We start from the raw sequence: 26,236 nt of genomic DNA on the forward strand, positions 1-26,236 counted from the left end.
CCTGCAATAATTTCCCTACATCTTTGTAAAAAAAAAAAGTCAAGCCATGATCAATTTGCTTTCCCTAACATTTTTTGTTATCTACAGACTATTCCCTTGATACTTCTACTAAGCATCCTTTTACATACTTCCAGTGTGAAACTGGACAGGTCAGAGTGGATAAAGGATAAAATAGAGCAGTATGCAGAAGGCCAGGTCTCAATAAAAAAAAAAGGTTTCTCTACTTAAGTTATGAAAGGGCTACCTCATCTATTCATAAGGGGAAAAAAAGATCCTCTATCCTTGCAACAAAGGAGGTGGACAATATTATAAGTCTGAATGCTCCTTATTTACTTCCGCTTGGTATTTCATGTAAATGAATGGTGTTCTTTTTTTCTTTTTGATAAAAAGGAGGTTCTGATCATTTGTTCCTGGGGGAGGGGGCTCTCTTCTAAATAATTCCAAACTCCCTTGGCACCTGAGCTCCATTCAGAGTCAATGAATCACCCTCATTGTGTATGATACCAACGTAAGTTCTTACTGCATATGATTCTAACACAATACTAATTTGTTTGCAAAATGTTTATTGTGATAATTCAGTTTTGGGTGTTGCTTGACAAAAATGGTAAAAGGTTTTCAATGAGGAATGAATAAGATAAATAAGAATAAATAATGTTACTTTTTAAGGTATTAGATGCTTTGTTTCTACTGTTTGTGGCTATTATGTACAGAACACTGTGGGTCTCTATTATATAGGTAAAGGTAAAGGTTCCCCCGCACATGCATGCTAGTCGTTTCCAACTCTAGGGGCCGGTGCTCATCTCTGTTTCAAAGCCGAAGAGCCAGTGCTTGTCCGAGGATGTCTCCTTGGTCATGTGGCTGGCATGACTAAACGCCAAAGTCGCACGGAACGCTGTTACCTTCCCACTGTAGTGGTCACTATTTTTCTACTTGCATTTTTACGTACTTTCGAACTGCTAGGTTGGCAGAAGCTGGGACGAGTAACAGGCGCTCACTCTGTTACGTGGCACTCAGGATTCAACCCGCCAAACTGCTGACCATCTGATCAACAAGCTCAGCGTCCCAACCCACTGAGCCACCGTGTATACATTCATAATAATTCATATTTTGAATACATGTTAGCTGGAATGTTTGATGAACTCAAATTCATTGGAATAGATCCTAAATTAATCAGGTTTTTGTTCTTTGCACTTCATGAGCCTGAAGCACTCCTCATTAAGTTTGGATCCAACTCTGTTGATACTTGCTGATTTAAGAATCTGATGTAGTAACTTAATACAAGGCCCAAACTCTGTGTTATAAAACTCTGGGATTTTCTAATTCTTCAGCTGTGTTATATTATCTCTAGAACACACTACTTTGTCTCCACTGCCTTTGACACAAGCTTTTTCTCTTCCATTTCTGTAGGATTCTCAGCCATCTCCGCTAGCCCTGCTTGCAGCCACATGTAGCAAGATTGGCCCTCCAGCTGTAGAAGCAGCTATTGTTTCTTCTGCTCCTCTTCAACCTGCCCCTCGGAAATTGGTTCCTATTAAGCCTGCTCCACTCCCACTAGGTTCTAACAAGAACAGCATTGGAATCTTATCAAAAGGAAACCTCTTCCAAATTCAAGGTTCTCAATTGGGCACCTCATATCCTGGTGGACAGCTGGTATTTACAATCCAGAACCCAGCTGTAAGCAGCAAAGGAGCCCGCTCCTCTGCCAATATCAAGTATCGGGCGGTACCACAGAACCAAACAGCATCAGGACAGATGATTCAGGTGCAGCAAAATTTGGGCAATCAAATACAGATTATTCCCAGCAACTTCACCCCTTCTTCTTCTTCATCATCAGCTCATAGGCCTGTGCCAATAAAGCCAGCTCCAGCTCATAAGTCATCAGCAGCTGCTCTCCACAACACAAGTAGTGTTGTCAAGTTAACTGGCACCAGTGGCAATGTTACACTTACTCTTCCAGTGAGCAATCTTGTAACTGCTGGGGAGACTAGTACTCAGACTCAAATTGTGCCTGACAGCCCCTCTAAGCCAAGCAGAAAAGCTCGAAAGAAAATGGTACCACAAGCTCAAACAACTGCAGTGGCTGTGACAGAGCAAGTTGAAACAGTCTTAATAGAGACTACAGCTGACAACATCATCCAGGCAGGGAACAATCTGTTGATTGTACAGAGTCCTGGCTCTGGGCAGCCAGCTGTGGTCCAACAGGTGCAAGTAGTTCAGCCCAAACAAGAGCAACAGGCAGTTCAGATACCCCAGCAAGCCCTGCGGGTAGTCCAGGCAGCCTCAGCCACACTCCCTACAGTTCCCCAAAAGTCCCAACAAAACTTCCAGATCCAGACAATGGAGCCAATTCCCACTCAGGTATTTCATTGAAAGTCCCCCCCCTTTTTTGCTTTTGTTTTACAGATATAAATTCAAACTATCATTGACAAAAGAGCCTCAGTTACATAATGACTAGAATTCTTGGGTGCAAAGAGGCTAGGAAAAAACTCCAGTTCTTCTAATAGAAAAAAAATACTTGTCTGATTGTTTTCATATAAATACATTATTTAAGCACCAGTTTCCTATAAAAGCATTCATGAGGTATAAAAAATTTGGCATGCATCTATTATGATCCAGTGATTTGTAATCTGAAAACTTGGTGGGGGGAACTATACTTGGAGGTCAGGTTCTACTTTACTTCCACACTAAGGTGCATCCTGTGATTCATTTTTGTGTCATTCTTTCAGGTCTATTTCAAGATGCCTTCTGGTGAGCTACAGACAGTACTACTCCAAGAAGCTCCAGGCGTAACTGTGGCCCCTTCCCTTGCGGTCGCCTCAGCCACAACCTGCAGCAGTTCTGTACCCCGCAGTTCCCAGTCAGGAGGAAGTACCAAAAAGACAGGGGCTTGTAAAGAGCGTGCTCTGCCAAAGATTGCCCCTGCTGGAGGCATCAGCCTTAATGCAGCACAGCTTGCTGCTGCTGCTCAGGCAATGCAAACAATCAGCATCAATGGTGTGCAAATTCAAGGTGTTCCTGTTACCCTCACCAATACTGGAGGTGGGATATATGATGCAATGTTCCTGTGATGTGCAATATTTTAATTTGTGATACAGTATCTTGGTTTTTTAAATTGCTTGGAATGTTATCAGCAGCACAGAAAAATATAAGTAGAGTTATCTATGTATATATTTACAGGAATTACAGTATATGGTCATGTATCTCATATAATTCTAACAATAAAAAACACAAAAACAGAAGTACCCTGCCCTACAGGTGCCAGACCAAACAACCTCCAAGTTCAACTTCCATCTTAGCACAATGCTAAGGTGCTTCAGCAAAGAGCCATGCCTTGAGGAATGGACACACCTAAGGAAAAAGCATTTTATGTTCATTTTAATTTTTGCACTCCCCAAAGACCATTTTATTTTTGTTTTATTCTAGTAATAGGTGGGTATGCCTAAATATAATGACATATTTATATTGTTATGCTATCATAGCTTGGTACAGGTGAAACTCAAAAAATTAGAATATTGTGCAAAAGTTCATTTATTTCAGTAATGCAACTTAAAAGGGGAAACTAATATATGAGATAGACTCATTACATGCAAAGCAAGATAGTTCAAGCCGTGATTTGTCATAATTGTGATGATTATGGCTTACAGCTCATGAAAACCCCAAATCCACAATCAGAAAATTAGAATATTGTGAAAAGGTGCAATATTCTAGGCTCAAAGTGTCCCACTCTAATCAGCTAATTAAGCCATAACACCTGCAAAGGGTTCCTGAGCCTTTAAATGGCCTCTCAGTCTGGTTCAGTAGGAATCACAATCATGGGGAAGACTGCTGACCTGACAGTTGTGCAGAAAACCATCACTGACACCCTCCATAAGGAGGGAAAGCCTCAAAAGGTAATTGCAAAAAAAGTTGGATGTTCCCAAAGTGCTGTATCAAAGCACATTAATAGAAAGGTATGTGGAAGGGAAAAGTGTGGAAGAAAAAGGTGCACAAGCAGCAGGGATGACCGCAGCCTGGAGAGGATTGTCAGGAAAAGGCCATTCAAAAGTGTTGGGGACTTTCACAAGGAGTGGACTGAGGCTGGAGTCAGTGCATCAAGAGCCACCACACACAGACGGATCCTGGACATGGCTTCAAATGTCGTATTCCTCTTGTCAAGCTGCTCCTGAACAACAAACAACGTCAAAATCGTCTTACCTGGGCTAAAGAAAAACACCTGCTCTGTTGCTCAGTGGTCCAAAGCCCTCTTTTTTGATGAGAGCAACTTTTATTTATTTATTTTTTTATTTATTTTTATTACATTTATATCCCGCCCTTCTCCGAAGACTCAGGGCGGCTTTACAAGCTTAGCAGTAGCCTTCATTCTATGTATATGCCTGCTTATTAGGGCTTTCACACCCCCCCAAGCGGCATTATTACAAAGTCAGCTTAATTGCCCCCAACAATCTGGGTCCTCATTTTACCTACCTCGGAAGGATGGAAGGCTGAGTCAACCTTGAGCCTGGTGGGATGCGAACCTGCACTAATTGCAGGCAGCTGGTGTTACTTAAGGAGGCATCAGCCCACTGCTCCACCAAGGCTCTTTTGCATCTCATTTGGAAACCAAGGACCCAGAGTCTGGAGGAAGAATGGAGAGGCACACACTGCAAGATGCTTGAGGTCCAGTGTGAAGTTTCCACAGTCCGTGTTGATTTGGGGAGCCATGTCATCTGCTGGTGTTGGTCCACTGTGCTTCATTAAGTCCAGGGTCAACGCAGCCGTCTACCAGGAGATTTTGGAGCACTTCATGCTTCCTTCCGCAGACAAGCTTTATAGGGATGCTGACGTCATTTTCCAGCAGGACCTGGCACCTGCCCACACTGCCAAAAGCACCAAAACCTGGTTCAATGACCGTGGGATTATTTTGCTTGATTGGCCAGCAAACTCGCCTGACCTGAACCCCATAGAGAATCTATGGGGCATTGCCAAGAGAAAGTTGAGAGACATGAGACCGAACAATGCAGAAGAGCTGAAGGCCGCTATTGAAGCATCCTGGTCTTCCATAACACCTCAGCAGTGCCACAGGCTGACAGCTTCCATGCCACGCCGCATTGAGGCAGTAATTGCTGCAAAAGGGGCCCAAACCAAGTACTGAGTACATATGCATGCTTATACTTTTCAGAGGTTCGATATTGTTGTATGTACACACCTTGTTTTATTGATTGCATGTAATATTTAATTTTCTGAGATTGTGGATTTGGGGTTTTCATGAGCTGTACGCCATAATCATCACAATTATGAGAAATCGCGGCTTGAACTATCTTGCTTTGTATGTAATGAGTATCTCATATATTAGTTTCCCCTTTTAAGTTGCATTACTGAAATAAATAAACTTTTGCACGATATTCTAATTTTTTTGAGTTTCACCTGTACATGGCTTCCTGGCTTTCAGAGGCTGACTAGAATTAGAATTTGTAGCTATAAGCATTGCATTCTTTCTGTTCTGTGTATTGTTGGTTGTGGGGGAGATGGCAGTAAAGGATTCCATGCTTCCTATCTTCATGAGGGTGGAAAAGGTATAAAAGCCTTAGTTTTCATAATGTAGCAAAATTTGAAAATGTGCATTGGAGTTGGGTAGTAATGTTGTAAACAGGAGCAATGAAGGCTTGAAACTATAGGAGCAATATAAATGTGAGAGGAGAGATTGGGTGTCTGAACCCAAGCAGGAATGACATTTTGGAACCTTGTGAACCTGGGTGTTATTTCAAGCCCTGTGCAATTATGACATCCAAAAGCAAGGGGAGAAAATGGAACTCATATTACATGATAATTTCAGCCTGAGTTTGCATGGAGTTTTACTGAAATAGAGTCTCCATAGTTTAACAGTAGAAATTCCCAAGCCATATTTTCTGCATTCTTCTTTTTGCAGGCCAACAGCAGTTAACAGTGCAGAATGTTTCAGGCAACAATCTAACCATCAGTGGCCTGAGTCCTACCCAAATCCAATTACAAATGGAACAAGCACTCTTGGGGGACCTGCAGCTTGGGGAAAAGAGACGGCGGATGGCTTGCACCTGTCCAAATTGCAAGGATGGGGAGAAAAGGTAAAGTATGGGGATTGGGAGCAAAAGAGTGTTAAAGCCTTAAGGCTGCCAACAGCTTCAGTTCCTGCTTTGTCTAATTAATTCATACGCTTTCCCCTCTTGCTATCAAATTGTATTCTGGGACTTATAATAATAAAAGCAGAAATTTAAACAGTTAAACATGAATAAGATATGAAAATAGCCCCCATTGAACAAACCAATTTATTTAGCAGAAGCCCTGCTTCTCTTTTATTTAAGATGAATGAAAGTTGAAGAGTTTACTTTAAAGATATTACAAATAATTGGGAGGAGGTGAATATATTTAAATATTAAAAGTAATACAGTATTAATACTACTGTGTTCAGGCATTCAAAAGTGTATAGACACTATTTTATTTTTATTTTATTTTAATTCCATTTATATCCCGCCCTTCTCCAAAGACTCAGGGCGGCTTACAAGCTTAGCAGTAGCCTTCATTCTATGTATATGCCTGCTTGTTAGGGCTTTCACACACACACCCCAAGCGGCATTATTACAAAGTCAGCTTAATTGCCCCCAACAATCTGGGTCCTCATTTTACCTACCTCGGAAGGATGGAAGGCTGAGTCAACCTTGAGCCTGGTGGGATGCGAACCTGCACTAATTGCAGGCAGCTGGTGTTACTTAAGGAGGCATTAGCCCACTGCTCCACCAAGGCTCTATATGGAAGAGTTCAAATGAATATAAGCACACTAACTTCATCTTCTTCCATCATTGTCACTGCTTTCTAGTGCATCTGAGGACCTCCTTTATAGAAGTTCTTACTAAAATTTTGAACCTTGTGAAATCAGGATTTTAAAATGCGAAGAGAAAGCTCCATAAAAATGATTTATGATGCATTCACCCTTTACATGTAAAAGATAAAAAATGGATATTGTTAGTGCATATTTCCCTGTTTCACTTATTGCCTATAAAAACTGCATACTTTTGGATAGTAGTTTGTTGTACAGTGATTGATGTGTGGATGATGAAAAGATGGATACTTCATCAAGCAAGAAACAAATATTTAAACATGAAAGAGATTCTATAACAATGGTATTTGGTTACCCAGTTGTTAAGCTATGATCTGTAGAAAGCTGTTTACAGGAAAAGGTATTCTTCTCTTGTCCAGAAATTGTTTGGATTTATGGGATTTTTTTCTGGTCAGAAGTTTATTAAGTGACCAGATTCAACAAATAAGTGCATGTTTAGTTGAAGCTGTTGAGCTTATAAAACCATTTTTAAGAACAAGAGTTCATACAGTGTCTTCATTCTTTTAGAAATAGAGCATTAATTTTTGAATATGTGTATGTTGTCTCCTATAATACTTTTTGCAGTGTTTTTGAACAAATAAAAGTGTATGAAGAGACAGGATTGTTCCCAAGTTACTGATCTCTGAGAGAATTGAAACAGTATTGAATTGTTGCTCAGACTATAGAGATACCTTCGTGGGTGGACAATTCATAAAGGCTTTAGACATCTGTTTTTTTATTGAACAGAAAGGCTTGGAGCTTTGCTTTTTTCACAACCAAGATGATCAGCTTATTAAAAAGGATCATCTCAGTGGCAGAAAATACAGGTGAAACTCGAAAAATTAGAATATTGTGCATGGAGAGGCACACACTGCAAGATGCTTGAAGTCCAGTGTGAAGTTTCCACAGTCTGTTTTTTTTTATTGAAAAGTTTTACAATACATTTTATCTTTAACAATCCCTCCCCCCTCCTTCCACCCAGCCCTTCCTAACCCTCCCTAACCCTCCCCCCCTTCCCCCCTCCCCCCTCCCCGACTTCCCAGAGCTAAATACAAGGTATAAAAGTAAAAACAATCATAACCATATGTTAACAACAATAAACTATTAAGTCTAACGCACTCTAGCTCATATGAAATGACTACAAGCAATACTAATATCACATAAAAAACTTATACAAATGCTAAATGAAACTTTTTGGTCCCATATTTGTTCTGGATATAATCAATCCACTTTTTCCACTCCATAATATAACGTTGTTGCGAATGGTCTTTCAAATAAGCCGAAATCTTTGCCATTTCCGCCAGGTCAGAAACTTTTAGAGTCCATTCTTCTATAGTCGGCAGTTCCACCTTCTTCCAATATTGACCTACTAAAAGTCTTGCTGCCGTAATTAAGTTCAGCATCAACTTGGTGTCCACAACAGTAGTATCTGTAATTATGCCCAATAAGAACAATTGCGGACAAAACTTTATCCTTTGCTTAAATATCTTCTGCATATTCCACCAGATTTTAATCCAAAAAGCTTTAACCTTTTTACAGGTCCACCATATATGAAAATATGTTGCGTCTTCGCCACCACATCTCCAACATTTAGGTTGGTAATTCGGATACATACTTGCAAGCTTTTTAGGATCTAAATGCCACCTATAAAACATTTTGTAAAAGTTGTCTCTTAAATTTTGAGCTTGTGTAAATTTTACGTTCCTCACCCAAATCTTTTCCCAAGTGTCCATTGTGATAATTTCTTGAATATTCTGAGCCCACTTTATCATACAATCTTTAACAAGTTCTGTTTCTGAGTCAATTTCTATCAATGCAAGATATATCCGTTTGATATGTGCTGGACCCTGATTTCTAATTTGCTTTACCAAATTTTCATCAGTCATTGAGAAACCAATTTTCTGATCTTCTTTCCACCTGGCCCGTAATTGACCATATTGAAACCAAGTTTGAACAATCTTCTCATCTCGTAAAAAATTATACAGCTTCAAACACCATACGTTCCTCTTCAAACTTAAGATCTCCTTGTATGTAGTCACATCATGTTTGAAGCCAACATTTATGTTTTCTATTGCATGTTTCGGAATTGCCCATAAAGGTATCTTGTAATTTAGCTTATGTCTATACTTTTTCCAAACTCTCAGCAATGCCTGTCTTAAAATATGCACTTTAAACACATTATCTACCTTCTTATCATACAATAAATATGCATGCCAGCCAAATAACAAGTCGTGGCCCTCAAGATTTAATAATCTCCCTTGTGTTAAATTGATCCAATCACTTATTGCTGACAACGCAGCGGCTTCATAATATAATTTAAAGTTGGGCATTTTAAGACCACCTCTTTCGCGCGTATCCTGCATAATCTTAAATTTAACTCGTGGCCTTTTCCCTGCCCATACAAATTTATTGATACCCTGTTGCCATTCCTCCAAATTTGAATCTTTTTTAAGAATAGGTATCATTTGAAATAAAAATAGAAATTTAGGCAAAACATTCATTTTCACCGCTGCAATTCTTCCCAGTAAAGACAATTGCAATTTTTTCCAACTCTCCAATTCTTTTTGAATTTTCCCCCATAGCTTTTCATAATTATTTTTATATAACTTTGCATTTCAGGGTAACAAATACACCCCCAAATATTTAACCCTTTTAACAATCTCAAATCCAGTTAACCCTTCTAAAAGGGCCTTTTGCGATACTGTCATATTTTTGGCTAATATTTTAGTTTTTTGTACATTAACCTTAAATCCAGAAACCTTCCCATATTGCGTTATTATCTCCATCAGGTCCACAACAGAATTTTCTGGCTGGGTCACTGTAACAACCAGATCGTCTGCAAACGCCCTCAGTCTATAATCCTGATCTCTAATTTGGATTCCCTTAATTTTTTCTGAATTCCTTATTTTAATCAATAATATCTCCAATGTTAAGACAAATAATAAAGGTGATAACGGACACCCTTGTCTTGTGCCCTTTTCAATATTACATACTTCAGTCAAACTATTATTTAGTATTATTCGGGCAGTTTGTTTTTGATATAATGCCCTAATTGGTTGTAAAAATTTATCCCCAAAATTCATTTTATCTAAAACTTTCATCAAAAATTGTCAATCCAATTGATCAAAAGCTTTTTCAGCATCTAAAAAGATCAACGCCGCAGGGATCTGGTTGTTCCTTTCCAAAAATTCCACCAAGTCTACTATATGCCTCACATTATTTTTCATTTGTCTACCACTAATAAACCCTGTTTGGTCCCCATGAATCATCTGTTGCAAAACCTATTAGCTAAAACCTTAGCAAATATCTTGTAGTCCGTATTCAAAAGTGATATTGGTCTGTAATTTCTTACTTGAGTAACATCCTGATCTTCCTTCGGAATCAGGGAAATAAAAGCAGTTCTCCAAGACGGAGGCACCCTTCCTCCCCTTTGAATTGTCTGAAACAATTCCCTTAATGGCTTTAACACCTCCGATTGTAAATTTTTGTAATACACCGCAGTCAGTCCATACGTGCCTGGCGCTTTATCCACCTTTAGTTGTTTAATTGCTAAAAGAATTTCTTCTTCTGTTATCAATTGATTAATCTCCTCCTTTTGTTCTTGTGTAAGAACCGGGATGTTGGCATTCTTCAGATATACGTCAATATCTACTTCATTGATCTTATCTTTAGCATATAATTTGGAATAAAAGTCCACAAAGGCTTCCTTAATAAGGTCCTGCTGATACACAACCTTGCCTTTACAGGGAGTGCAGAATTATTAGGCAAGTTGTATTTTTGAGGATTAATTTTATTATCGAACAACAACCATGTTCTCAATGAACCCAAAAAACTCATTAATATCAAAGCTGAATATTTTTGGAAGTAGTTTTTAGTTTGTTTTTAGTTATAGCTATTTTAGGGGGATATCTGTGTGTGCAGGTGACTATTACTGTGCATAATTATTAGGCAACTTAACAAAAAACAAATATATACCCATTTCAATTATTTATTTTTACCAGTGAAACCAATATAACATCTCAACATTCACAAATATACATTTCTGACATTCAAAAACATAACAAAAACAAATCAGTGACCAATATAGCCACCTTTCTTTGCAAGGACACTCAAAAGCCTGCCATCCATGGATTCTGTCAGTGTTTTGATCTGTTCACCATCAACATTGCGTGCAGCAGCAACCACAGCCTCCCAGACACTGTTCAGAGAGGTGTACTGTTTTCCCTCCTTGTAAATCTCACATTTGATGATGGACCACAGGTTCTCAATGGGGTTCAGATCAGGTGAACAAGGAGGCCATGTCATTAGATTTCCTTCTTTTATACCCTTTCTTGCCAGCCACGCTGTGGAGTACTTGGACGCGTGTGATGGAGCATTGTCCTGCATGAAAATCATGTTTTTCTTGAAGGATGCAGACTTCTTCCTGTACCACTGCTTGAAGAAGGTGTCTTCCAGAAACTGGCAGTAGGACTGGGAGTTGAGCTTGACTCCATCCTCAACCCGAAAAGGCCCCACAAGCTCATCTTTGATGATACCAGCCCAAACCAGTACTCCACCTCCACCTTGCTGGCGTCTGAGTCGGACTGGAGCTCTCTGCCCTTTACCAATCCAGCCACGGGCCCATCCATCTGGCCCATCAAGACTCACTCTCATTTCATCAGTCCATAAAACCTTAGAAAAATCAGTCTTGAGATATTTCTTGGCCCAGTCTTGACGTTTCAGCTTGTGTGTCTTGTTCAGTGGTGGTCGTCTTTCAGCCTTTCTTACCTTGGCCATGTCTCTGAGTATTGCACACCTTGTGCTTTTGGGCACTCCAGTGATGTTGCAGCTCTGAAATATGGCCAAACTGGTGGCAAGTGGCATCTTGGCAGCTGCACGCTTGACTTTTCTCAGTTCATGGGCAGTTATTTTGCGCCTTGGTTTCTCCACACGCTTCTTGCGACCCTGTTGACTATTTTGAATGAAACGCTTGATTGTTCGATGATCACGCTTCAGAAGCTTTGCAATTTTAAGAGTGCTGCATCCCTCTGCAAGATATCTCACTATTTTTGACTTTTCTGAGCCTGTCAAGTCCTTCTTTTGACCCATTTTGCCAAAGGAAAGGAAGTTGCCTAATAATTATGCACACCTGATACAGGGTGTTGATGTCATTAGACCACACCCCTTCTCATTACAGAGATGCACATCACCTAATATGCTTAATTGGTAGTAGGCTTTCGAGCCTATACAGCTTGGAGTAAGACAACATGCATAAAGAGGATGATGTGGTCAAAATACTCATTTGCCTAATAATTCTGCACTCCCTGTATGTTCTATTTTATCTATGTTAGAAGCCCTTTGCTTCTTCCTTAAAGTGTAAGCTAACCATCTGCCTGGTTTATTGGCATTGCAAAAAGTGTTATGTCTAGCAAACCGTACGTTAGTTGCCACCTGATCAGCCATCAACTTATCAAATTGTCCTCTTAGCAAATTAATAACCTCTTTGATATTCACATCCGATGGATTCAGAATTAGGGCCTTTTCTTTTTCCCTAATTTCATTCTCCAATTCTTTCCTCCTAAATTCCAAGTTACGTCTGTATTTATTGTTCATATATATTAACACCCCTCTCATATAGGCTTTACTAGCATCCCAAACCATGTCCACAGGAGTGCCCTTATTCATGTTAGTTTCAAAAAAGTCCTTCATCTGTTTTTTACATTCTTCCACGTTACTCTGATTTCTAAACAAGTTCTCATTTAAGCGCCAAGAGCGCCTATCTCTATTATCCTTATCAATCTCTAACCAAACTGGACTATGGTCAGACATAGTTCTTGGACAAATCTTTATCTTCTTAATCCTAGAAAAAAAATCATTAGTCAGTAATATAAAATCAATCCTGGAAAAAGATTGGTGTCTATCAGAAAAAAAAGTGTAATCCTTTTCATGTAAATGTATTTCTCTCCAAATGTCTCGCAACTCCAAATCATCCTTCAAACAGTCTGTGTTGATTTGGGGAGCCATGTCATCTGCTGGTGTTGGTCCACTGTGCTTCATTAAGTCCAGGGTCAACGCAGCCGTCTACCAGGAGATTTTGGAGCACTTCATGCTTCCTTCCGCAGACGAACTTTATGGGGATGCTGACGTCATTTTCCAGCAGGACTGGGCACCTGCCCACACTGCCAAAAGCACCAAAACCTGGTTCAATGACCGTGGGATTACTGTGCTTGATTGGCCAGCAAACTCTCCTGACCTGAACCCCATAGAGAATCTATGGGGCATTGCCAAGAGAAAGTTGAGAAACATGAGACCGAACAATGCAGAAGAGCTGAAGGCCGCTATTGAAGCATCCTGGTCTTCCATAACACCTCAGCAGTGCCACAGGCTGATAGCTTCCATGCCACGCCACATTGAGGCAGTAATTGCTGCAAAAGGGGCCCAAACCAAGTACTGAGTACATATGCATGCTTATACTTTTCAGAGGTCCGATATTGTTCTATGTACACTCCTTGTTTTATTGATTGCATGTAATATTCTAATTTTCTGAGATTGTGGATTTGGGGTTTTCATGAGCTGTATGCCATAATCATCACAATTATGACAAATCACGCCTTGAATTATCTTGCTTTGCTTGTAATGAGTCTATCTCATATATTAGTTTCCCCTTTTAAGTTGCATTACTGAAATAAATGAACTTTTGCACGATATTCTAATTTTTCAAGTTTCACCTGTAAATTGCTCCTTTCTCACTGCTCTTGGTAGCAATCTTGAACAGGTTGAATTGAGAGGAATGAAACTGCATTCAGAAATTCTGTGATTCTTTCTGTGGGTGATGTTTGAATAGGCGTAAATTTGCATCCATATGCACATGTGCAATACTAACAATTAATGTGACCCTCAGGGTTGAAAAGGCTGCAGCTTCCTTGATAAACTAGGCAGCAGGTCTGGAACTGTTGAAAGGTTAACGGACTGGGGATGTGGGAGGGAGTTGAATTACTTGAGCAGGCTTGGGTCTTTGCTTGGCACAATGAAGAGGATTCTTGGTAAATGCCAGTATAGCCAATGTCTGCTGTATTTTTATAAAAAGTACTTGTGAATCCTTGTTGGATCCTTTTTCAGAAACCATAAGGGGTAGTCAATATGAAATTAGTTTGCTGTTTTGAACAATTTGGTATGAAGCTACTTCTTAAATTATCGGTGGAGGATACAGTAATTGATCTGACCCCTGAGATGTCACCACAGTAAAATCCACAAAGGCATCCATAACCTAGACTTAGAACCCCCCTTTCCCATTTTTCATTCTTTGTAGGTTGGGGGATCAAGGGAAGAAGAGGCACATCTGCCACATACCTGAATGTGGGAAGACCTTCCGTAAGACTTCCCTTCTGCGGGCTCATGTACGTCTACACACAGGCGAGAGGCCTTTTGTCTGCAACTGGGTCTTTTGTGGAAAGAGATTCACACGCAGTGATGAACTGCAACGGCATGCCCGGACGCATACAGGTCTGTCAAGTCATTGCTTCTCTCTTCTGCTGCATCTCAGCTGTAGTTCTACTCATATGATGGATAGAACAAGTATAAAAACTAAGTACTCAAAGGGCATTTCATCAAACACATCTCAATTTCATCTCAGTCATCTTTACAATATAGATATGTTGAGCTGATTTAATGTTGAAAGACTTGATTTCAAAAAGGATGAAATTTATGTACCGTATATACTTGAGTATAAGCCGAATTTTTCAGCCCACTTTTTGGGCTGAAAAATCCACTTCGGCTTATACTCCAGTCAACAAAAAAAAAAGAACTTACCAAGGACTTGCGCGCGGCCGAGCTACTTTGCCTGACGTTGCTGGGGTCGCCCGGGCGCCTCTGCTCGCCCTCAGCAGCACCTGGCCCGGAATCACATGGGAAACAAGCCCGGCAGAGGAGCCGGAGCGGCGAGCAGAGGCGCCCGGCCCAGATCCTGCAAGGCCCGGCCGAGACATGCCCCCAGCAGCGGAGCTGCTCCGGTTCCTCTGCCGGGCTTGTTTTGCATGTGAGCTACTTTGCCTGACGCTGAGAAGACCCGCTTGGGCACTCGGGTTGGTGTCAGTCTCCGCAGGCCCTTCTCGTTTCCAGGAACGTCAAGCGCGCTTGGCTCCCCACACCCACGGCAGGGCAGGGCAGGGCAGAGACTTGCTCGCCCTTCTGACGGCCCTGAAGAGAAACGAAGGGCTTGCAAACTCCCCGCGAGAAGCTGGGCGAAACGCGCGGCTGGGCGAGTGTGTGCCTGCGCGCGTATTTACGAAAGAAACGCTCCGAGAGTTCTTCTTTCTCCGCCCCCTTGGGGGGAACTCTAGCGACTGCTGTAGCCGCGCTTCTCTTCTCGGCTCCGAAAATAGGGATTTCTACTCTCTCTCTCTCTCTCTCTCCCCTCCCCACCCCGCATTCTCCTGCCTCTTCTATTGCGACAATAAAAGGGCGAAGGGTGCGCTGGTTTCTTCCTCCCCCCCTCCCCTCCCCTCCCCGATTGTCAGGTGAGGCAGCTGGAGGTCTGGCCGGGAGATTGTAGCCGTTTTGAAACGCCGCGTCTTGAAACGCCCGATCAGCTGATTTTCGGGTGGAAGAGCCGCGGCTTGAATCTGTTTGCATCTGCCTGAATTAGACCGAAACGGCCTGAATTTGACCAGAGTTGCTTTGTAATGGCTGGAGGAACTGCAGAGGAGGTCTTGCTGGGAGATTGTGGCCGTTTTGAAACGCCACGGCTTGAAACGCCCGATCAGCTGATTTTCGGGGCGGAAAGAGCCACGGCTTGAATCTGCTTGTATTTGTTTGAACTTAACCAGAAACGGCTCGTAATGGCTGGAGGAACTGCGGAGGGAGTGAATGCTCTTCTTTCTCCGCCCCCTTGGGGGGAACTCTAGCGACTGCTGTAGCCGCGCTTCTCTTCTCGGCTCCGAAAATAGGGATTTCTACTCTCTCTCTCTCTCTCTCTCCCCTCCCCACCCCGCATTCTCCTGCCTCTTCGATTGCGACAATAAAAGGGTGAAGGGTGCGGTGGTTTCTTCCTCCTTCCTCCCCCCCTCCCCTCCCCTCCCCGATTGTCAGGTGAGGCAGCTGGAGGTCTGGCCGGGAGATTGTAGCCGTTTTGAAACGCCGCGTCTTGAAACGCCCGATCAGCTGATTTTCGGGTGGAAGAGCCGCGGCTTGAATCAGTTTCAGTTTCAGTTTTATTTAATTTATATACCGCCCTTCTCCTTGGTGGGGACTCAGGGCGGTTCACAGGGCATATACAAAAAAGACAATACAAAAATTAAAAAAAGATTAAACCCATGCCCAGTTAAAAACAGTGAACAAATCTAAAACAACTATTAAAACCCATCCCCGTCAGGCCAGACCAGCTATTTCAAATAGGTGGGTCTTCAGGTCACGACGGAAAGTTCGGAGGTCTGGTGCCATCCGGAGCTCCACCGGCAGTTGGTTCCATAATGCCGGAGCGCCCACAGAGAAGGCCCTCCCCCTGGGGGCCACCAGTCGGCATTCCCTGACTGGCGGCACCCTGAGGAGGCCCTCTCTGTGGGAACGCACAGGGCGGAGGGGAGTTGACGCCGGCAGCAGGTGGTCCCTGAGGTATCCCGGACCCATGCCATGTAAGGACTTAAAGATCGTAACCAAAACCTTGAACCTCACCCGAAAGACAACTGGTAACCAATGCAGCTCGCGGAGCAAAGGTGTAACATGGGAGTACCGGGAAACTCCCAAGACAACTCTCGCGGCCGCATTCTGTACCAGTTGGAGCCTCCGAGTGGTCTTCAAGGGAAGCCCCATGTAGAGAGCATTACAGTAGTCAAGGCGAGAGGTCACGAGCGCATGAGTGACCGTACACAGGGCATCCCGGTTCAGATAGGGCCGCAACTGGCGCACCAGGCGAACCTGGGCGAAAGCCCCCCTAGTCACGGCCACTATATGATCTTCCAGGGTAAGCCGTGAATCTAGGAGGACTCCCAAGTTGCGAGCCCTATCCACGGGGGGTAAGAGCTCACCCCCCATAGAAAGAGATGGAACATTTTGAATGTCCCGGGATGCCGGAATGTACAGCCACTCAGTCTTGTCCGGGTTGAGTTGAAGTCTGTTCCTCCCCATCCATACCCGAACCGCCTCCAGGCAACGGGACATCACAGCGAGGGCATCACTGGGGTGGTTTGGGGTCGAAAAGAAAAGTTGGGTATCATCGGCATACTGATGATACCCAACTCCAAAACCACGAATGATCTCACCCAGCGGTTTCATATAGATGTTGAACAGGAGAGGCGAGAGAACCGACCCCTGAGGAACTCCACAAACGAGAGACCTAGGGGCCGATCTCTGTCCCCCTGCCAACACCGACTGCGTGCGTCCCAGGAGATACGAGGAGAACCACTGAAGAACTGTGCCTCCCACTCCCAATCCCCTGAGACGCCGCAGCAAGATACCATGGTCGATGGTATCGAAAGCCGCCGAGAGGTCTAATAGGACTAGGACAGAGGAATATCCCCTATCCCGAGCCCTCCAGAGATCATTCACCAGAGCGACCAATGCCGTCTCCGTGCTGTACCCGGGCCTGAAACCCGATTGGTAGGGGTCCAGATAATCCGCTTCATCCAGGACCAGAGGGAGCTGATGCGCCACCACACTCTCGACAACCTTCGCAAGAAAGCGAAGGTTGGAGACTGGACGAAAGTTGTTCAAAACAGCTGGGTCCAAGGCAGGCTTCTTGAGGAGAGGTCTCACCACCGCCTCCTTCAAGACGGTGGGGAAATAACCCTCACTCAAAGAAGCAGATATAACCGCCTGGAGCCAGCCTCGTGTCCTCTCCCTAGCTGAATAAACCAGCCAGGAAGGGCACGGGTCCAACAAACATGTGGAGGAGCTCAGCCTCCCCATAATCCTGTCCACTTCATCAGGGGTCACAGAATCAAACTCTTCCCAGATAACATTGACAAGACCGCCCGTGTCCTGATCGCCTGACTCTGCCCAGCTGGAGTCCAAACTGGTCCGAATCCGAGCGATTTTATCCGACAGATGTTGACTAAATTCCTCGGCACGACCCTGCAAGGGATCCTCCCTCACCTCCTGATTAAGAAGTGAGCGAGTCACCCTAAACAAGGCGGCCGGGCGATTATCTGCGGACGCGATGAGGGTGGAGAAGTAATTGCACCTCGCCACCCTCATCGCTGCGAGATAAGACCTAATATAGGTTCTTAACCGCAACCGGTCGGGTTCGGATCGGCTAGACCTCCAGCAGCTCTCTAGGCCCCGTTTCCGACGCTTCATCTCCCGGAGCTCCGCGGAAAACCATGGAGCTCGCTGGGATCTGCGCCGGGTCAGGGGCCGCAAGGGTACAACCCGGTCAAGTGCCTCAGTGGCTGCCCTTTCCCAGGCTTCCACTAAGGCATCCGCCGAGCTGTGAGCAGTGGAGGCAGGTGGGGACCCCAGCGCCGCTTGGAATCTATCAGGATCCATTAAGCGTCTGGGGCGGTACCATCTAATTGGCTCCGTACCCCCACGGCGGGGGGTGGCAAAACGGAAGACCAGCCGCAGGAGATGATGATCGGTCCATGACAGGGGCATAATAAATGGAGAGCCCCCACCTAGATCATCCAACCACCGTCTAGATAAAAAAATCAGGTCAAGGGTGTGGCCTCCCTCATGAGTTGGCTCTGAAATTACTTGCGTCAGGTCCATGGCCGCCATGGAAGCCATGAACTCCCGAGCTAGCTCAGATGAACCTCCCAGGGATGGTAGATTGAAGTCTCCCAAAACTATAAGTTTGGGAAACTCAACCACCAAACCCGAGAGGATATCGAGCAGCTCGGGCAGGGCTGCCGCTGTGCGACTAGGCGAAATGTACACCAGCAGCAAGCCCAACTGCGCCCCAGGACCAAATCTCATAAAGAGAGACTCACACCCGACTATCTGAGAAACGGTGGTCTCCCGCGGACATAAGGTCTCCCTAATGGTAACCGCCACTCCCCCACCCCTGCCATGAGCTCGTGGCCGGTGTAGCACCCGGAAGCCTGGTGGGCAGAGGTCAACCAAAGGGACCCCACCCTCTGGGCCCAACCAAGTCTCCGTGATGCAGGCCAGGTCCGCATGCTCACCCTCAACTAAATCCCTAACGAGGGGAGCTTTATTAACCACGGACCTAGCATTCAGGTACACCAGCCGGAGCTCAGGAGGCTGCACATCCTCGCTCCCGGCACCTCGGGGAAGAACCAGAGGGTCGGAGCGCCTCACCGCTTGTAAACAGCGGAGACGGCCCTCCCAGTAACGATACGGCCCTCTGTCCATACGCCTGCTGCCATACCCCAATGTCGTGGGAATCGGCAATCCCACGACCCGCTCCGGAGCCCCAGATGTAACCACACCCCGCTCTCACCGAACGCCGTCAGACCCAGGCCTGGCCTGCAACACAGTTGTTTGGCTACCCCCCACAGCCAGACAACCACTACCCCCCACCCCCCTCCCCAACCCCCTAAAAAATTTGACTAAAAAATTAACCAGGGGCCTCTTATTAAATTTATATCGAGAGCCCCTGGCCTTACCCGGCCATCTCTCAGGGTCCCAATAATTGGGCCCCTCATCGAGACTGGGGATAGAGAAGAAGGCGGGACGCACCCAGGAGAGGGGGGCGCCCCTAAGGGCGAGCAAGTCCGTATCAGAATATCGATGCATACAGTCCGAGCAAGTCCAGGGAGGGCAGTCCAATGATTAAAAATCCAACAGGAGGTTCGAAGGTAAGGAGTGGAACATTTGGGCCATCCACCAACCTACTGCCACTCGGTTGGATACTCCCAGGGGCAGACCACAACCCGTCCTCTCACAACGGGCCGCGAGTCTGCTCCCGGGGATGGTCCAAAATGCCCACCCTGGGTGGGGCAGCACCCACAGAGCTCCCACCTCTATGGGGCTGCCGATGTAAAACAAGCCACTCTCCCACTGTGGCCTGTACCCAGGTCCGTCCCAGTCCAAAGGGGAGAAAAGGAGGCAGATGGAAAATTAATAAATAAGTTAATAAATAAGTTAATAAATAAGTTGGTAGTCCGCTATGTCGCCGCCGTTGCCACAGACATCGTCGCTGCCGGTAAAACAGGCCAGTGGGCCTCGAAGACGCCACCATCGCCATCACCGTCGCCGCCATCACCTCAAGCAGCTGGAACCCAACGAGTCGCTGTCGCCATGGTCGTCCTCTCCACCGCCCAGAGCAGCCCGAGGACGCCGTCGCCATAACCACCTCTATCGCCGGCAGCAGCTCAAAACCAGCACAAAGGGCAGCCTTGTCAATAAAGTAACAAGCGGCCGTCTTCTCCGCTGCCAAACGGCCCGAAGACGCCGCAGCCACCGAAGAAACAGCACAGGCAGGTCCAACAACAAAGTGTCTCCGCCGCCGCTGCCGCCATTGCCGCCATTGCCGCCGCCGCTGCCGCTGCCGCCAGAATGGTCTGCAGGCATCTCGCACAGGCTCTCCTCCCCTCTCACGGAAGCGCCGATCAGCTGGGGCTCCGAGGACGCCGAAAACTCCAGAAACGCCGAGAACACCGCCGAAAACGGCCGAAAACCGTCCAGAACAGCAGCGCCGACCCGACGGCCCACGGCAGCCCAGAACAGCTGGAAACACCCCCGCCGCCGACTGCAGCCTCCCAGGAGAGGCCCGGAGACACCAGGGCAGCAGGAACCGGCAGGCCGAAGAAGCCGAACCCAGCAACACCGCGGGAGACGAACAGGCGAAGGAAAAGGTAACACGCAGATGGAACAGGCAAATAGCAAAACTACCTCCTTATTTGCCTCATAAATTCAACTTCATGGATTTAACAATCCACATCCCCTACCCAGCGGGCCCAAAAGACCCCTGAGGGACTCCAAAGGGACGCCCAACAGCCGGAGCTCACGGAGCTCAGCCCGACACGTCCGCCATCTTCAAAAAAAAAAATATCTGTTTGCATCTGCCTGAATTAGACCGAAACGGCCTGAATTTGACCAGAGTTGCTTTGTAATGGCTGGAGGAACTGCAGAGGAGGTCTTGCCGGGAGATTGTGGCCGTTTTGAAACGCCGCGGCTTGAAACGCCCGATCAGCTGATTTTCGGGGCGGAAAGAGCCACGGCTTGAATCTGCTTGTATTTGTTTGAACTTAACCAGAAATGGCTCGTAATGGCTGGAGGAACTGCGGAGGGAGTGAATGCTCCAGCCTGGAATATTTGGAAAGGCTGGGGGAACCGGATGAACTGCAGCTTAAGCGACTGTTGCCGGAGGAGCCATGGCTTGAAACGCCCCAGTTTTGGGGCAGCGTTTGCTTGTTCTGGGTAGAAAAAACGCTGTCGACCCCGGCATCTTTTGCGGGGATTTCCCATTTCCCGTTGCGAAACCAGCCGAGCCCAAGTCCACCCTTTCTTTTTTTTCCACGGCACGCTCGGTGCCTTTCCCACGATCGTGTCTCCTTCAGATCTTACGCAAGCTTCCTCGATTTCCTGGTGTGTGTGTGTGTGTGTTTCTTTCTTATTCCTCCCTTCTCTGGTGGTTGGAAAGGCGTGTGACGTGCTTCGACAACAACTCTGCTGGCTCTCTCGGTGGGAACCTCCCATCCTCTATATACCCCCATTTCGGCTGCTTCGCAAACTGCTTCCTCCACCCCACCCCACCCCACCTCACCCCTTCCCGCAAAAGATGCTGGGGTCGACAGCGTTTTTTCTACCCGGAACAAGCAAACACGCAGGCAACCCTGCACTATTCAGCTCAGTGAAGTCACGCTTGGTTAAAAAACAGATTTAATAATAATAATAATAAGAAGAAGAAGTTGGGCTGATCAAATGTTTCAATAATGACTGAAGGAGAGCTGCTTGTACCTTGGTCTTTGTGCTGGTGTCTTGACATGCCAGTGTTTTTATTTATTCCATTTATTCCATTTGATCAGCCCAAAGTAAAAAAAAAACCCCCCAAAAACAAGGTCTAGTTTCACGGCGATGAGCGACCGGAGTGCCAATCAATTAGTTAACAGACTTCATCAGTTCCAAAATCAAGATCACACCGGCAAGCTTTGTCAGTTGTCACTCGCGGCAGTACAAATTCACTAGTACGGAAAGCTGCCGTTCACTTTCGGGGGGAGGAAAAAAAAACACAACAACACCGCATGCTTTCCGCCCCGAAAATCAGCTGATCGGGCATTTCAAGCCGTTTCAAGCGTGACTTCACTGAGCTGAATAGTGCAGGGTTGCCTGCGTGTTTGCTTGTTCCGGGTAGAAAAAACGCTGTCGACCCCGGCATCTTTTGCGGGAAGGGGTGAGGTGGGGTGGGGTGGGGTGGAGGAAGCAGTTTGCGAAGCAGCCGAAATGGGGGTGTCAAGCCCTACGGGGACCAGGGGAGCACTTCCAACAATGCCCGCGCAGCACCGAAGGCCCATTGGCACCCGCATCCCCCAACTGTTCGGCGTGCGAACGCCAGACCCGCTGCCGCACTTACAGCTGATCGGTGGCTGGAGGAGATTGCGAGCGGCTGCGGAGGTTCCGCGCCGGCACAAACAGCTAATCGGCGGCTGAAGGAGACTGCGAGCGGCTGCAGAGGTTCCGCGGCCGCATCAACAGCTGATCGGCGGCCGGAGATTGTGGACGGGCGCAGAGGGTCCGCGTCAGCACAGACAGCTGATCGGCGGCTGAAGGAGACTGCGAGCGGCTGCGGAGGTTCCGCGCCGGCACAAACAGCTAAGGGGCAGCCGGGGACGTCTACCGGTGGTCACGCAGCGCGATCAACTGAGCGGCAGCTAGAAACAGCCGCCGACGGTCGCACGGGCCTCACGGGACTTTTCGGGTCCGATGGCGGCTTGGAGAGTGTGGGTGGCTGCTTCGCAGACCTTGCATGCCGCTACAACCACCAGGTTGAGGGAAGATCTCTGGAGAGGAGCATAAGGTGAGCTGCTGCATTTCCCAGCCTCGGCTTATACTCGAGTCACTAACTTTTCCCATTTTTTGGGGGGTAAAATTAGGGGTCTCGGCTTATATTCGAGTCGGCTTATACTCAAGTATATACGGGTATATCAATTTATATGGCCACTTCTTTCTCAAACAGTGATTCTGGGTGTCTAACAGAATTGAAAGTACAATAAAAACAACCAGTCATCATAATATACATAAAATCAAGAAAGCAACAATTGCATCAGTCCCATGGGCCTTTTAACCTCCCCACTTGGGAAAATGGTCATGTTTTTAAGGGATACTGGCAGAGTTGGATCATGGAAAGTGTGATGTTCCATGGGGCATATGCTGCAACAAAAGTGCCTGCTTCCTGGTCTCATTCAATGACATTCTTTAATAAACAGGACCTGGAGCATGCCCCTTCTTTTGTTTTAATGGGGGTGGGTAGAAATAATCAGAGGCAGTCTTGCAAATATTGTCCTATGCCGTAAAGGGCTTTATAATCAGCACCTTCAATTGTACTTGGAAGCACACTAGAAGCTATTGCACCTCACAGAGTGCAGGTCTAACAGTGGCATATCATACTACTTAATATATTCAATTAGTATTTTCCCAATAATTTTTAAATGTTCCATGTAGGAAGTGAGGTACCAGATTAGTCGTCTGTGTTTACATTTGTTGTGTTGGTATTTGCATTTTTTGTGTGGAGGAGTACATCACTATGAGATATCCCTTGTGGACTGGTATGATGCAGGGGTTTCCATGCTGTTAGTTCAGCCAGTTGTTTGTTAGAACCAGGTTGAGTTGTAGTTGAGTCCATTCTATGACAACAAGGCTAGGGGTGGTACCTTCAACCTTGAAGTGGGCAATGTGGTGTCCCCCTCCTCAACAGGCCAGCCTTGGACACAACAGTTTAAGACAGCTATTGTCTTGTCTCCCAATCTTTCCTTTTTAAGGAAGGTTGTTGAAATGGTGGTCAGACTTTAGTTGCAGAGGACCCTGGAGGAAGCAGAGTATCTGGAACCATTTCAGTTGGGTTTTAGGCCAGAATTTAGTACAGAGATAGTCTTCGTCACACTTGTAGATAACATGGGTACAATACATGTTATTGTACTTTTTCATTGTTAATTTTCCCCCCTTAAAGATTTCAGTTTTTCAATTGAATTGTACAATTTATATGTTATATTATAGGTGGAAAAAAATTCTGAAGTGATTTATCTTGGTCTGGTTTTTTTACATCTCAAAAACCTGGCATTTTAACGGGTGTGTAGACTTTCTATATCCACTGTATTTTGTCAGTGACTTTCATGTGTATGGCCCTTGTCATGTGTGCTCACTGTTCTTCCTTTCTCTGCCCAGGTGACAAACGTTTTGAGTGTGCCCAGTGCCAAAAGCGCTTCATTAGGAGTGATCATCTGACAAAGCACTATAAAACCCACTTGGTCACTAAGAACTTGTAGGGCTGGATGCAAGCAGGAAAAGTGAGGAAACGGTAGGGTGATGTGAGGTTTTTCACCCCTCATCATGAGAGATGTTCTCTGCGAAGGACAGAAAAAAATGCCCAAATAATTGTCCTGGCTGTGTGAAAGCTTTCCCAGTCATATCTGCCCAAGGAAAAATGTAGTGGCTGCTGCTCCGTCAATCAAACTGCCTTCACACTGGCACATTCCTTTGGAACTTCTTGGAGAATGCATCAGACTTCAAGGCTTGAACCTCAGATGGAGGAGCAACTCCATCTCCAAATAAGCTATCATCAGCACAAGCCCATTAGCAGACCTGGAAATTCAAGGCAAAACTCATTTATGCACCTTCCTCAGGAGCTTGCAGAGCCAGTGTCGTCCTCTGCTGCACCAAAGGAACTCCTTATGGGTTTGAGAGTAGCACCAGTGAAAATATACCCCACTTTTGTAATTTTGGTTCCTTTTCCCACTGTACTTGTGAAGCTTTTGAATGAGAGACAGGGAAACCATCCAAAATGGGACTCTGTCCCCCTGGCACATTCCTATTTTTTATTTAAAAATATATACATAAATACAGACACAAAAACGCATGCACACGCATTGCAAATTATGTATTGTAAACATTTTAAAAATTTGATAATTTCTTTATAAACAAAACAATCCTTTGCCCTACCTAACAGTGCAGGAACAGCCTAAAACCCCTACAGTGAGGGAAAATTATTTGATCCCCTGCTGATTTTGTACATTTGCCCACTGACAAAGAAATGGTCTGTCTATAATTTTAATGGTAGGTTTATTTTAACAGAGACAGAATAACAACAAAAAAATCCAGAAAAAACACATTTCAAAAAAGTTATAAATTGATTTGAATTTTAATGAGTGAAATAAGTATTTGATCCCCTATCAATCAGCAAGATTTCTGGCTCCCAGGTGTCCTTTATACAGGTAACAAGCTGAGATTAGGAGCATTCTCTTAAAGCGAGTGCTAATCTCAGCTTGTTACCTGTATAAAAGACACCTGTCCACAGAAGGAATCAATCAATCAGATTCCAAACTCTCCACCATGGCCAAGACCAAAGAGCTGTCCAGCGATGTAAGGGACAGGATTGTAGACCTACACAAGGTTGTAATGGGCTACAAGACTGTGGCCAAGCAGCTTGGTGAGAAGGTGACAACAGTTGGCATGATTATTTGCAAATGGAAGAAACAAAATAACTGTCAATCTCCCTTGGTCTGGGGCTCCATGCAAGATCTCACCTCGTGGAGTTTCAATGATCATGAGAATGGTGAATCAGCCCAGAACTACATGGGAGGATCTTGTCAATGATCTCAAGGCAGCTGGGACCATAGTTACCAAGAAAACAATTGGTAACACACTACACTGTGAAGGACTGAAATCCTCCTGTGCCCACAAGGTCCCCCTGCTCAAGAAAGCACTTGTACAGGCCCCTCTGAAGTTTGCCAATGAATAGAATAGAGTTGGAAGGGACCTTGGAGGTCTTCTAACCCTAACCCTAACCCTTTTCAAGCAGGAGGACCTATACCATCTCAGGTGATTGTCCAGTCTCTTTTTAAAAAAGCACAATGAAAGCAAAAGGTAAAATGGCTGCAATTTCTTAATTGTCACAGCGTTGACAGATGGGGCCATGTACCGTCAAATCTTGGGTGAGAACCTCCTTCCCTCAGCCAGGGCATTGAAAATGGGTCATGGATGGGTATTCCAGCATGACAATGACCCAAAACACATGGCCAAAGCAACAAAGGAATGGCTCAAGAAGAAGCACATTAAGGTCCTGGAGTGGCCTAGCCAGTCTCCAGACCTTAATCCCATAGAAAATCTGTGGAGGGAGCTGAAGGTTTGAGCTGCCAAATGTCAGCCTCAAAACCTTAATGACTTGGAGAGGATCTGCAAAGAGGAGTGGGACAAAATCCCTCCTGAGATGTGTGCAAACCTGGTGGCCAACTACAAGAAACATCTGACCTCTGTGATTGCCAACAAGGGTTTTGCCACCAAGTACTAAGTCATGTTTTGCAAAGGGGTCAAATA

The 26,236-nt window shown here is 45.4% G+C and overlaps 1 protein-coding gene across 1 annotated transcript in view; it reads left to right on the plus strand.

Moving 5' to 3' along the window:
- Positions 1 to 24,719, plus strand: part of LOC310648294 (transcription factor Sp2-like) — a 33,420-nt gene extending 8,701 nt beyond the window's left edge. The window contains exons 2-6 of the mRNA XM_083376061.1: positions 1,408 to 2,358; positions 2,727 to 3,039; positions 5,906 to 6,080; positions 14,118 to 14,311; positions 24,089 to 24,719. Coding sequence (XP_083232187.1) covers positions 1,408 to 2,358; positions 2,727 to 3,039; positions 5,906 to 6,080; positions 14,118 to 14,311; positions 24,089 to 24,189 — 1,734 coding nt within the window. The 3' untranslated portion in view covers positions 24,190 to 24,719. The remainder of the gene's footprint in view (positions 1 to 1,407; positions 2,359 to 2,726; positions 3,040 to 5,905; positions 6,081 to 14,117; positions 14,312 to 24,088) is intronic.
- Positions 24,720 to 26,236: the final 1,517 nt, after the last annotated feature.

Source organism: Vipera ursinii, assembly GCF_947247035.1.
Source record: "Vipera ursinii genome assembly, chromosome: W".
NCBI lineage: Eukaryota > Metazoa > Chordata > Lepidosauria > Squamata > Viperidae > Vipera > Vipera ursinii.